Genomic DNA, 11,944 nt, shown 5'->3' with positions numbered 1-11,944 from the left:
GAGTGCGACGTCGGGCTGGGGCGAGTGCGACGTCGGGCTGGGGCGAGTGCGACGTCGGGCTGGGGTGAGTGAGATTCAATAGATGGTGAAGACATTTACCAGTGTTTTCTGTTGGTCCCTGTTACAGAAGTAGAGTCGCTCGTTTAGGCGGAGTGAAGTGTATACTGATCTATCCGACGGCCTCAGTTCAACCTGGTCTGCAAGAGAAACAATCTGCGTCATTCCTCCACTCCCAGCCCACAAGTCATCCGTGGCTGAGTTGGAAGCACGGGATTAGATACAGAGTAAAGATCCCTCTACACTGTGAGTGGAGCATAGACACCTGCACATGGGGCCGAATGGCCTGTTTCTGTGCTGTAGATTCAATGGAACTTATTACTGTCTCTAGTTATACATAAGAACATAAGAAACAGGAGCAGGAGGAGGCCATTCGGCCCCTCGAGCCTGCTCCACCATTTAATGAGATCATGGCTGATCATCCAAATTCAATACCGGGTCCCTGCTTTCTCCCCATATCCGTTGATCCCCTTAGCCTTAAGAAATATATCCAACTCCTTCTTGAATATATTTAATGAATTGGCCTCAACTGCCTTGTATGGTAGAGAATTCCACAGGTTCACCACTCTCTGGGTGAAGAAATTCCTCCTCATCTCAGTCCTAAATGGCTTACCCCTTATCCTTAGACTGTGACCTCTGGTTCTGGACTCCCCCGCCATCGGGAACATCCTTCCTGCATCTAGTCTGTCTAGTCCTTTCAGAATTTTATAAGTTTCAATGAGATCCCCTCTCATTCTTCTAAACTCCAGCGAGTATAAGCCCAATCGACCCAATCTCTCCTCATACGTCATTCCTGCCATCCCAGGTATCAGTCTGGTGAATCTTCGCTGCACTCCCTCCATGGCAAGAACATCCTTCCTCAGATAAGGCGACCAAAACTGCACACAATACTCAAGGTGTGGTCTCACCAAGGCCCTGTACAACTGCAGCAAGACATCCTTGCTCCTGTACTCGAATCCTCTCGCTATGAAGGCCAACATACCATTTGCCGCTTTAACTGCCTGCTGCACCTGCATGCTTACCTTCAGCGACTGGTGCACAAGGACACCCAGGTCTCGTTGCACTTCCCCTTCTCCCAATCTATTGCTGTTCAGATAATAATCTGCCTTCCTGTTTTTGCCACCAAAGTGGATAACCTCACATTCATCCACATTATACTGCATCTGCCATGCTTCTGCCCAATCGCCCAACCTGTCCAAATCGTACTGGAGTTTCTCGGCATCCTCCTCACAGCACACACGCCCACCCAGCTTTGTGTCATCTGCAAACTTGGAGATATTACATCTAGTTCCCTCGTCTAGATCATTTATATATATTGTGAATAGCTGGGGTCCTAGCACCGATCCCTGCGGTACCCTACTCGTCACTGCCTGCCACTCGGAAAAAGACCCGTTTATTCCAACTCTTTGCTTCCTGTCTGCCAACCAGTTCTCTATCCAAGCCAGTACCTTGCCCCCAATCCCATGTGCCTTAACTTTACACGCTAATCTCTTATGCGGGACCTGATCGAAAGCCTTCTGAATGTCCAAATACACCACATCCACTGGTTCTTCCAATTCCTCCTCATCTCGGTCCTAAATGGCCGACCCCTTATCCTGAGACTGTGACCCCTGGTTCTAGACTCTCCAGCCAGGGGGGAAACAGCCTCTCAGCATCTACCCTGTCAATCCCCCTCAGAATCTTGTACGTTTCAATGAGATCACCTCTCATTCTGCTAAACTCCAGAGAGTATCGGCCCATTCTACACAATCTCTCCTCATAGGACAGCCCTCTCATCCCAGGAATCAATCTAGTGAACCTTCGTTGCACCGCCTCCAAGGCAAGTATCTCCTTCCTTAGATAAGGAGACCAAAACTGTGCACAGTACTCCAGGTGTGGTCTCACCAAGGCCCTGTACAATTGGAGCAAGACTTCCTTACTCTTATACGCCAACCCCCTTTGCAATAAAGGCCAACATGCCATTTGCCTTCCTTACTGCTTGCTGTACCTGCACATTAACTGTCTGTGATTCGTGTACAAGGACACCCAGGTCCCTCAGCATACCAACATTTACTAGTCTATCAACTCTTACCATAGAAACCTACAGCGCAGAAGGAGGACCTTTGGCCCATCGTGTCCTATGAGGAGAGATTGTGTAGAATGGGCCTATACTCGCTGGAGTTTAGAAGAGTGAGAGGTGATCTCATTGAAACATACCAGATCCTGAGGGGGATTGACAGGGTAGATGCTGAGAGGCTGTTTCCCCCCTGGCTGTAGAACCAGGGGTCACCGTCTCAGGGTAAGGGGTCGGCCATTCAGGACTGAGATGAGGAGGAATTGGAAGAACCAGTGGATGTGGTGTATTTGGACATTCAGAAGGCTTTCGATAAGGTCCCGCATAAGAGATTAGCGTATAAAGTTAAGGCACGTGGGATTGGGGGCAAGGTACTGACTTGGATAGAGAACTGGTTGGCAGACAGAAAGCAAAGAGTTGGAATAAACGGGTCTTTTTCCAAGTGGCAGGCAGTGACTAGTGGGGTACCGCTAGGACCCCAGCTATTCACAATATATATTAATGATCTAGACGAGGGAACTAGATGTAATATCTCCAAGTTTGCAGACGACACAAAGCTGGGTGGGCGTGTGTGCTGTGAGGAGGATGCCGAGAAACTCGAGTATGATTTGGACAGGTTGGGCGATTGGGCAGAAGCATGGCAGATGCAGTATAATGTGGATGCATGCGAGGTTATCCACTTTGGTGGCAAAAACAGGAAGGCAGATTATTATCTGAACGGCAATAGATTGGGAGAAGGGGAAGTGCAACGAGACCTGGGTGTTCTTGTGCACCAGTCGCTGAAGGTAAGCATGCAGGTGCAGCAGGCGGTTAAGAAGGCAAATGGTATGTTGGCTTTCGTAGCGAGAGGGTTCGAGTACAGGAACAAGGATGTCTTGCTACAGTTGTACAGGGCCTTGGTGAGACCACACCTTGAGTATTGTGTGCAGTTTTGGTCGCCTTATCTGAGGAAGGATGTTCTTGCCATGGAGGGAGTGCAGCGAAGATTCACCAGACTGATACCTGGGATGGCAGGAATGACGTATGAGGAGAGATTGGGTCGATTGGGCTTATACTCGCTGGAGTTTAGAAGAATGAGAGGAGATCTCATTGAAACTTATAAAATTCTGTCAGGCCTGGACAGACTAGATGCAGGAAGGATGTTCCCGATGGCGGGGGAGTCCAGAACCAGGGGTCACAGTCTAAGGATAAGGGGTAAGCCATTTAGGACAGAGATGAGGAGGAATTTCTTCACCCAGAGAGTGGTGAACCTGTGGAATTCTCTACCACAGAAGGCAGTGGAGGCCAATTCATTAAATATATTCAAGAAGGAGTTGGATATATTTCTTAAGGCTGAAGGGATCAAGGGATATGGGGAGAAGGCAGGGACAGGGTACTGAATTTGGATGATCAGCCATGATCTCATTGAATGGCGGAGCAGGCTCGAGGGGCCGAATGGCCTCCTCCTGCTCCTATTTGTTATGTTCTTACGGTCAAGGGGCAATGAGGGGATGAACAATAAATGCTGTCCTCTGCCAGCGACGTGAATGATTTTTTTTTTAAATCTCGACAACACTCTGAGTTGGGGGGGGGGGGGGGAAAGTTCTCCTCAGTTCCCCTGCGTAACCCCGGGTACTCACCCCCAGCTGAATTGAGCTGCACCAGAATATGTTCTCCTTGACGGGCACAGTCCTCCTCCAGGACAGAGATCAGTTTTCGCACGGAAGATCCCACAGGCAGCAGCAAGCGCAGGTACGAATGGTCCGGCCGGTGTATCTGGTAAACGACTGCAAGGGGCACGAGGACACAGGGAAAGGTTAGTAACGTACGGGAGCGAGGGGGGCTCCCCACCTCTCCCCGGACAAACTCGCTGCGGTACTGAAAGCAAACATGCAGGTGCAGCAGGCGGTTAGCAAGGCAAGTGGTATGTTGGCCTTCATTGCAAGAGAATTTGAGTACAGGAGCAAGGATGTCTTACTACAGTTGTACAGGGCCTTGGTGAGACCACACCTGGAGTACTGTGTGCAGTTTTGGTCTCCTTACCTAAGAAAGGATATATAAAGGGGCAGTACTGAGGGAGCGCCGCACTGTCGGAGGGGTGGTACTGAGGGAGCGCCGCACTGCCGGAGGGGCAGTACTGGGGGAGTGCAGCACTGTCGGAGGGGCAGTACTGAGGGAGTGCTGCACTGTCGGAGGGGCAGTACTGAGGGAGCGCCACACCGTCGAAGGGGCGGTACTGAGGGAGCGCCGCACTGTTGGAGGGTCAGTACTGAGGGAGCGCCGCACTGTCGGAGGGGCAGTACTGGGGGAGTGCAGCACTGTCGGAGGGGCAGTACTGAGGGAGCACTGCACTGTCGGAGGGGCAGTGCTGAGGGAGCGCCGCACTGTCAGAGGGGCAGTACTGAAGGAGCGCTGCACTTTCGGAGGGGCAGTACTGAAGGAGCGCTGCACTGTCAGAGGGGCAGTACTGAGGGAGCGCCGCACTGTCGGGCGCAGTACTGAGGGAGTACGTTACTGAGGGAGCGCCACACTGTCGGAGGGGCGGTACTGAGGGAGCGCCGCAGTGTTGGAGGGCCGGTACTGAGGGAGCGCCGCACTGTCGGAGGGGCAGTACTGATGGAGCGCCACACTGTCAGAGGGGCAGTACTGAGGGAGCGCCGCATTGTCGGAGGGGCAGTACTGAGGGAGCGCCGCACTGTCGGAGGGGCAGTGCTGAGGGAGCGCTGCACTGTCGGAGGGGCAGTACTGAGGGAGCGCCGCACTGTCGGAGGGGCAGTACTGAGGGAGCGCCGCACTGTCGGAGGTCACATCTTTCAGATGAGACGTTAAACCGACACCCCTTTCAGATGGATGTGAAAGATCCCACGGCACTATTTCGAAGAAGAGCAGGGGTGAGTTATCCCTGGTGTCCTGGGGCCAATATTTATCCCCCAACCAACATCACTAAAAAAACAGATGATCCAGTCATTTATCGCACTGCTGCTTGTGGGAGCTTGCTGTGTGCAAATTGGCTGCCACATTTCCCACATTACAACAGTGACCACACTTCAAAAAAAGTACTTCATTGGCTGTGAAGTGTTTTGGGACGTCCTGAGGTGGTGAAAGGGGCTGGAGAAATGCGAAGTCTCTCTGTGCTCGGTGTGTGGCCGCGGACCTCACTGGACAATGAGTTACGTGCTGGGGGGCGGGGGCAGGGGGCTCTGGTGAGATGGGTGGAGAGTTTCTTGTTAAACGAGCTCCTATTTCTACCTACTTTCAGTGCTAGCGCTCAACCATTGGCTGTTGACCCCATCACTGTCCAGGCTCGCAATCCAGTTCAAACTGTTCCGGAGCTGTGGAAAGATCGAGAAATCGCTTAACATTTCGGACAGAATTAACACTCAAATCTCCCGTACCAACACTCCCAGGGCAGGGACAGCACGGGTTAGATACAGAGTAAAGCTCCCTCTACACTGTCCCCATCAAACACTCCCAGGGCAGGTACAGCACGGGTTAGATACAGAGTAAAGCTCCCTCTACACTGTCCCATCAAACACTCCCAGGGCAGGTACAGCACGGGTTAGATACAGAGTAAAGCTCCCTCTACACTGTCCCATCAAACACTCCCAGGGCAGGTACAGCACGGGGTTAGATACAGAGTAAAGCTCCCTCTACACTGTCCCCATCAAACACTCCCAGGGCAGGTACAGCACGGGGTTAGATACAGAGTAAAGCTCCCTCTACACTGTCCCATCAAACACTCCCAGGGCAGGTACAGCACGGGTTAGATACGGAGTAAAGCTCCCTCTACACTGTCCCATCAAACACTCCCAGGGCAGGTACAGCACGGGTTAGATACAGAGTAAAGCTCCCTCTGCACTGTCCCATCAAACACTCCCAGGGCAGGTACAGCACGGGGTTAGATACAGAGTAAAGCTCCCTCTACACTGTCCCATCAAACACTCCCAGGACAGGTACAGCACGGGTTAAATACAGAGTAAAGCTCCCTCTACACTGTCCCATCAAACACTCCCAGGACAGGTACAGCACGGGGTTAGATACAGAGTAAAGCTCCCTCTACACTGTCCCATCAAACACTCCCAGGGCAGGTACAGCACGGGGTTAGATACAGAGTAAAGCTCCCTCTACACTGTCCCCATCAAACACTCCCAGGGCAGGTACAGCACGGGTTAGATACAAAGTAAAGCTCCCTCTACACTGTCCCATCAAACACTCCCAGGGCAGGTACAGCACGGGTTAGATACAGAGTAAAGCTCCCTCTACACTGTCCCCATCAAACACTCCCAGGGCAGGTACAGCACGGGGTTAGATACAGAGTAAAGCTCCCTCTACACTGTCCCATCAAACACTCCCAGGGCAGGTACAGCACGGGGTTAGTTACAGAATAAAGCTCCCTCTACACTGTCCCCATCAACTACTCCTGATCGACACTCCGTACGTTACAAGTGGGACAAATCTGAGCCAGTGAGGATGTCTCCTGCTCCCGATCACTGAAGTCCCTCATCCCTGGAACCATTCTCGTAATTTGCTTAACTCACCGATGAGACAGACTGCACTCACCTTCATCTGTGGAGTTGAGTTCGACACGTTCTCCGTCGTACTGAGAAGGAAAACAAACAGCTTTATTCTCCTGACACCTGGGTTTCCCCTGAGATGTGCTTCCGATCACACATCCTCTCCATTGCCAAGAACGCCTATTTCAACCCTCCGTAACATTGCCCGTCTCCGCCCTTTCCTCAGCTCATCCGCTGCTGAAACCCTCAGCCCTGCCCTTTGACCTCCCACCTCCCACCCTCCCTAAACTTCAGCTCATCCAGAACTCTGCTGCCCCCGTGTCCTAAATCGCACCGAGTCCCGTTCGCCCATCACCCCCCGCTGTGCTTGCTGACCCACACTGGCTCCCTCTCCGGCAACACCTCGATTTTAAAATTATCATCCTCGTTTTCAAATCCCTCCATGGCCTCCTCGCCCCCTCCCTATCTCTGTAACCTCCTCCAGCCCCTACAACCCTCCCTATCTCTGTAACCTTCTCCAGCCCCCTACACCCCTCCCTATCACTGTAACCTCCTCCAGCCCCCTACAACCCTCCCTATCTCTGTAACTTCCTCCAGCCCCCTACAACCCTCCCTATCTCTGTAACCTCCTCCAGCCACTACAACCCTCCCTATCTCTGTAACCTCCTCCAGCCCCACAACCCTCCCTATCTCTCTAACCTCCTCCAGTGCCTACAACCCTCCCTATCTCTGTAACCTCCTCCAGCCCCTACAACCCTCCCTATCTCTGTAATCTCCTCCAGCCCCCTACAACCCTCCCTATCTCTAACTTCCTCCAGCCCCCTACACCCCTCCCTATCTCTGTAACTTCCTCCAGCCCCCTACAACCCTCCCTATCTCTGTAACCTCCTCCAGCCACTACAACCCTCCCTATCTCTGTAACCTCCTCCAGCCCCACAACCCTCCCTATCTCTCTAACCTCCTCCAGTGCCTACAACCTTCCCTATCTCTGTAACCTCCTCCAGCCCCTACAACCCTCCCTATCTCTGTAACCTCCTCCAGCCCCCTACAACCCCTCCCTATCACTGTAACCTCCTCCAGCCCCCTACAACCCTCCCTATCTCTCTAACCTCCTCCAGCCCCTACAACCCTCCCTATCTCTCTAACCTCCTCCAGCCCCACAACCCTCCCTATCTCTCTAACCTCCTCCAGCCCCTACAACCCTCCCAATCTCTGTAACTTCCTCCAGCCCCTACAACCCTCCCTATCTCTGTAAATTCCTCCAGCCCCTACAACCCTCCCTATCTCTGTAACCTCCTCCAGCCCCCTACAGCCCTCACTATCTCTGTAACCTCCTCCAGCCCCCTACAACCCTCCCTATCTCTGTAACCTCTTCCAGTCCCTACACACCTCCCTATCTCTGTAACCCCCGACAGCCCCTACAACCTTCCCTATCTGTAACCTCCTACAGCCCCCTACAATCCTCCCTATCTCTGTAACCTCCTCCAGCTCCTACAACCCTCCCTATCTCTGTAACCTCCTCCAGCCCCCTACAAGCCTCCCTATCTCTGTAACCTTCTCCAGCCCCCTACAATCCAGATCCTCATGTCGCCTCTGGTTATTTTGCCAATCGCCTTAAATCTGTGTCCTCTGGTTCTCGACTCTTCCACCAATGGGAACAGTTTCTCTCCATCTACTCTCTACAGACCCCTCATGATTTTGAACACCTCTATCAAATCTCCTGTTAACATTCTCTGCTCCGAGGAGAACATCCCCAGCTTCTCCAGTCTCTCCCTGTAACTGAAGTCCCTCATCCCCTGGTACCATTCTGGTCAATCTCCCCCTTAACCTTCTCTGCTCTAAGGAGAACATCCCCAGCTTCTCCAGTCTCTCCCTGTAACTGAAGTCCCTCATCCCCTGGTACCATTCTGGTCAATCTCCCCCTTAACTTTCTCTGCTCTAAGGAGAACAACCCCAGCTTCTCCAGTCTCTCCACGTCACTGAAGTCCCTCATCCCCTGGAACCATTCTGGTCAATCTCCCCCTTAACCTTCTCTGCTCTAAGGAGAACAACCCCAGCTTGTCCAGTCTCTCCACACAACTGAAGACCCTCATCCCCTGGTACCATTCTGGTCAACCTCCCCCTTAACCTTCTCTGCTCTAAGGAGAACAATGCCAGCTTCTCCAGTCTCTCCACGTCACTGAAGTCCCTCATCCCCTGGTACCATTCTAGTAATTTGCTTAACTCAACAATAAGAACATAAGATGTAGGAGCAGGAGTCGGCCACATGGCCCCTTGAGCCTGCTCCGCCATTCAATAAGATCATGGCTGATCTTCAACCTCAACTCCACTTTCCTGCCCGATCCCCATATCCCTCGATTCCCCGAGAATCCAAAATCTATCGATCTCAGCCTTGAATATACTCAACGACTTGACCTCCACAGCCCTCTGGGGTAGAGAATTCCACAGGTTCACCACTCTCTGGTTGAAGAAATTCCTCCGCATCTCAGTCCTAAATGGCTTACCCCTTATCCTTAGACTGTGACCCCTGGTTCTGGACTCCCCTGCCATCGGGAACATCCTTCCTGCATCTAGTCTGTCTAGTCCTGTTAGAATTTTATAAGTTTCAATGAGATCCCCTCATTCTTCTAAACTCCAGCGAGTATAAGCCCAATCGACCCAATCTCTCCTCATATGTCATTCCTGCCATCCCAGGTATCAGTCTGGTGAATCTTCGCTGCACTCCCTCCATGGCAAGAACGTCCTTCCTCAGATAAGGCGACCAAAACTGCACACACTACTCAAGGTGTGGTCTCACCAAGGCCCTGTACAACTGCAGCAAGAACATCCTTCCTCAGATACCCTTTCAATCCCCCTTCAGAATCTTGTACGTTTCAACGTGATCGCCTCTCGTTCTTCGACACTCCAGAGAGTGAAGGCCAATTCTTGAATCCTAGCCCCTCCAACCCGCATAACAGCTCCTGCACTTACTTCTTGGTCTTCCTCCGCTCGGTGACCTCTTGTTTTAGGGCATCGCTCAGTTGAGTGTCCTTTGCAACTTTAGCCTCGAACTCCTTGTTCATAGAAAGACAGACAGAAAGAAAGACTCACATTTCTCCAGCGTCTTTCACCACCTTAGGATGTCCCAAAAGATAAATCGTGCTTGACTAATCTACCGGAATTTTTTGAGGATGTAACTGGTAGAGTAGATAAGGGAGAACCAGTGGATGTGGTGTATTTGTCTTTCAGAGGGTTTTGATAAGGTCCCGCATAAGAGATTAGCGTGTAAAGTTAAAGCACATGGGATTGGGGGCAAGGTACTGACTTGGATAGAGAACAGGTTGGCAGACAGGAAGCAAAGAGTTGGAATAAACGGGTCTTTTTCCGAGTGGCAGGCAGTGACTAGTGGGGTACCGCAGGGATTGGTCCTAGGACCCCAGCTGTTCACAATATATATAAATGATCTAGACAAGGGAACTAGATGTAATATCTCCAAGTTTGCAGATGACACAAAGCTGGGTGGGCGCGTGTGCTGTGAGGAGGATGCCGAGAAACTCCAGTATGATTTGGACAGGTTTGGCGATTGGGCAGATGCATGGCAGATGCAGTATAATGTGGATAAATGCGAGGTTATCCACCTTGGTGGCAAAAACAGGAAGGCAGATTATTATCTGAACAGCAATAGATTGGGAGAAGGGGAAGTGCAACGAGACCTGGGTGTCCTTGTGCACCAGTCACTGAAGGTAAGCATGCAGGTGCAGCAGGCGGTTAAGAAGGCAAATGGTATGTTGGCCTTCGTAGCAAGAGGGTTCGAGTACAAGAACAAGGATGTCTTGCTGCAGTTGTACAGAGCCTTGGTGAGACCACACCTTGAGTATTGTGTGCAGTTTTGATCGCCTTATCTGAGGAAGGATGTTCTTGCCATGGAGGGAGTGCAGGGAAGATTCACCAGACTGATACCTGGGATGGCAGGGATGACGTATGAAGAGAGATTGGGTCGATTGGGATTATACTCGCTGGAGTTTAGAAGAATGAGAGGGGATCTCATTGTAACTTATAAAATTTTAACAGCACTAGACAGACTAGACGCAGGAAGGATGTTCCCGATGGCGGGGCAGTCCAGAACCAGGGGCCACAGTCTAAAGATAAGGGGTAATCCATTTAGGACAGAGATGAGGAGGAATTTCTTCACCCAGAGAGTGGTGAACCTGTGGAATTCTCTACCACAGAAGGCAGTTGAGGCCAATTCATCAAATATATTCAAGAAGGAGTTGGATATATTTCTTAAAGCTAAAGGGATCAAGGGATATGGGGAGAAGGCAGGGACAGGGTACTGAATTTGGATGATCAGCCATGATCTCATTGAATGGTGGAGCAGGCTCGAGGGGCCGAATGGCCTACTCCTGCTACTGTTTCTTATGTTCCCAGGAGATTACACGGCGATGAGGGGAGAGGGTGGGAAACGCCTCGGTCACGAGGCCGCGGCCATCGCGAGGGTGGCACGGGCTTTGAAGGGCCAGTTGGTCTTTCCCTGCCCCTTGGTTTTGGCACTTGCGTCTTACCTCCAGGAAGGTCTGTGCTGCTGGGTCATCCTGCAGGTGTCTCCCGAGTAGAGCCACCCACTGAGTGACGAGATGGACGATCTTCTGCTTCTTCACAAGCGAGTAGGCTGCCCTCTCCGTCTCCGAACCCTCAGTGGGCTCGGCGCTGTAAGTGAGAGGCCATCAAGGACTCGTAACTGGAGTCGTCCCTTTCTCCACTTAACCGACTATTATTCTGGGCTCGATAATGTAGAAAGAAAGTACTTGGCCCTCCGACAGTGCGACGCTCCCTCAGTACTGCCCCACCGACAGTGCGGCACTCCCTCAGTACTGCCCCTCCAACAGTGCGGCACTCCCACAGTACTGCCCCTCCAACAGTGCGGCCCTCCCTCAGCACTGCCCCTCCGACAGTGCGGCACTCCCTCAGTACCACCCCTCTGACAGTGCGGCGCTCCCTCAGTACTGCCCGTCCGACAGTGCGGCGCTCCCTCAGTACTGCCCCTCCAACAGTGCAGCCCTCCCTCAGTACTGCCCCTCCGACAGTGCGGCGCTCCCTCAGTACTGCCCCACCGACAGTGCGGCACTCCCTCAGCACCACCCCTCTGACAGTGCGGCGCTCCCTCAGTACTGCCCCTCCGACAGTGCGGCGCTCCCTCAGTACCGCCCCTCCGACAGTGCGGCGCTCCCTCAGTACTGCCCCTCCGACAGTGCAGCACTCCCTCAGTACTGCCCCTCCGACAGTGCAGCACTCCCTCAGTACCGCACCTCCGACAGTGTGGCGCTCCCACAGTACTGCCCCCTCCGACAGTATTTCCGTCATT

At 52.4% G+C, this 11,944-nt stretch overlaps 1 protein-coding gene across 1 annotated transcript in view; it reads right to left on the bottom strand.

Annotated features, from left to right (window-relative positions):
• Positions 1-11,944, bottom strand: part of LOC147097176 (rap guanine nucleotide exchange factor 3-like) — a 95,620-nt gene that overhangs the window by 20,836 nt on the left and 62,840 nt on the right. Inside the window, 6 exon segments of the mRNA XM_085972541.1 lie at positions 79-197; positions 3,730-3,876; positions 5,343-5,421; positions 6,650-6,689; positions 9,574-9,656; positions 11,145-11,301. Of these exon segments, the coding sequence (XP_085828667.1) occupies positions 79-197; positions 3,730-3,876; positions 5,343-5,421; positions 6,650-6,689; positions 9,574-9,656; positions 11,145-11,301 (625 nt within the window).

Source organism: Somniosus microcephalus, chromosome 33 (assembly GCF_052327205.1).
Source record: "Somniosus microcephalus isolate GS21.2 chromosome 33, FLI_Smic_1.0, whole genome shotgun sequence".
NCBI lineage: Eukaryota > Metazoa > Chordata > Chondrichthyes > Squaliformes > Somniosidae > Somniosus > Somniosus microcephalus.
This window is presented reverse-complemented; position numbering and strand designations above follow the sequence as displayed.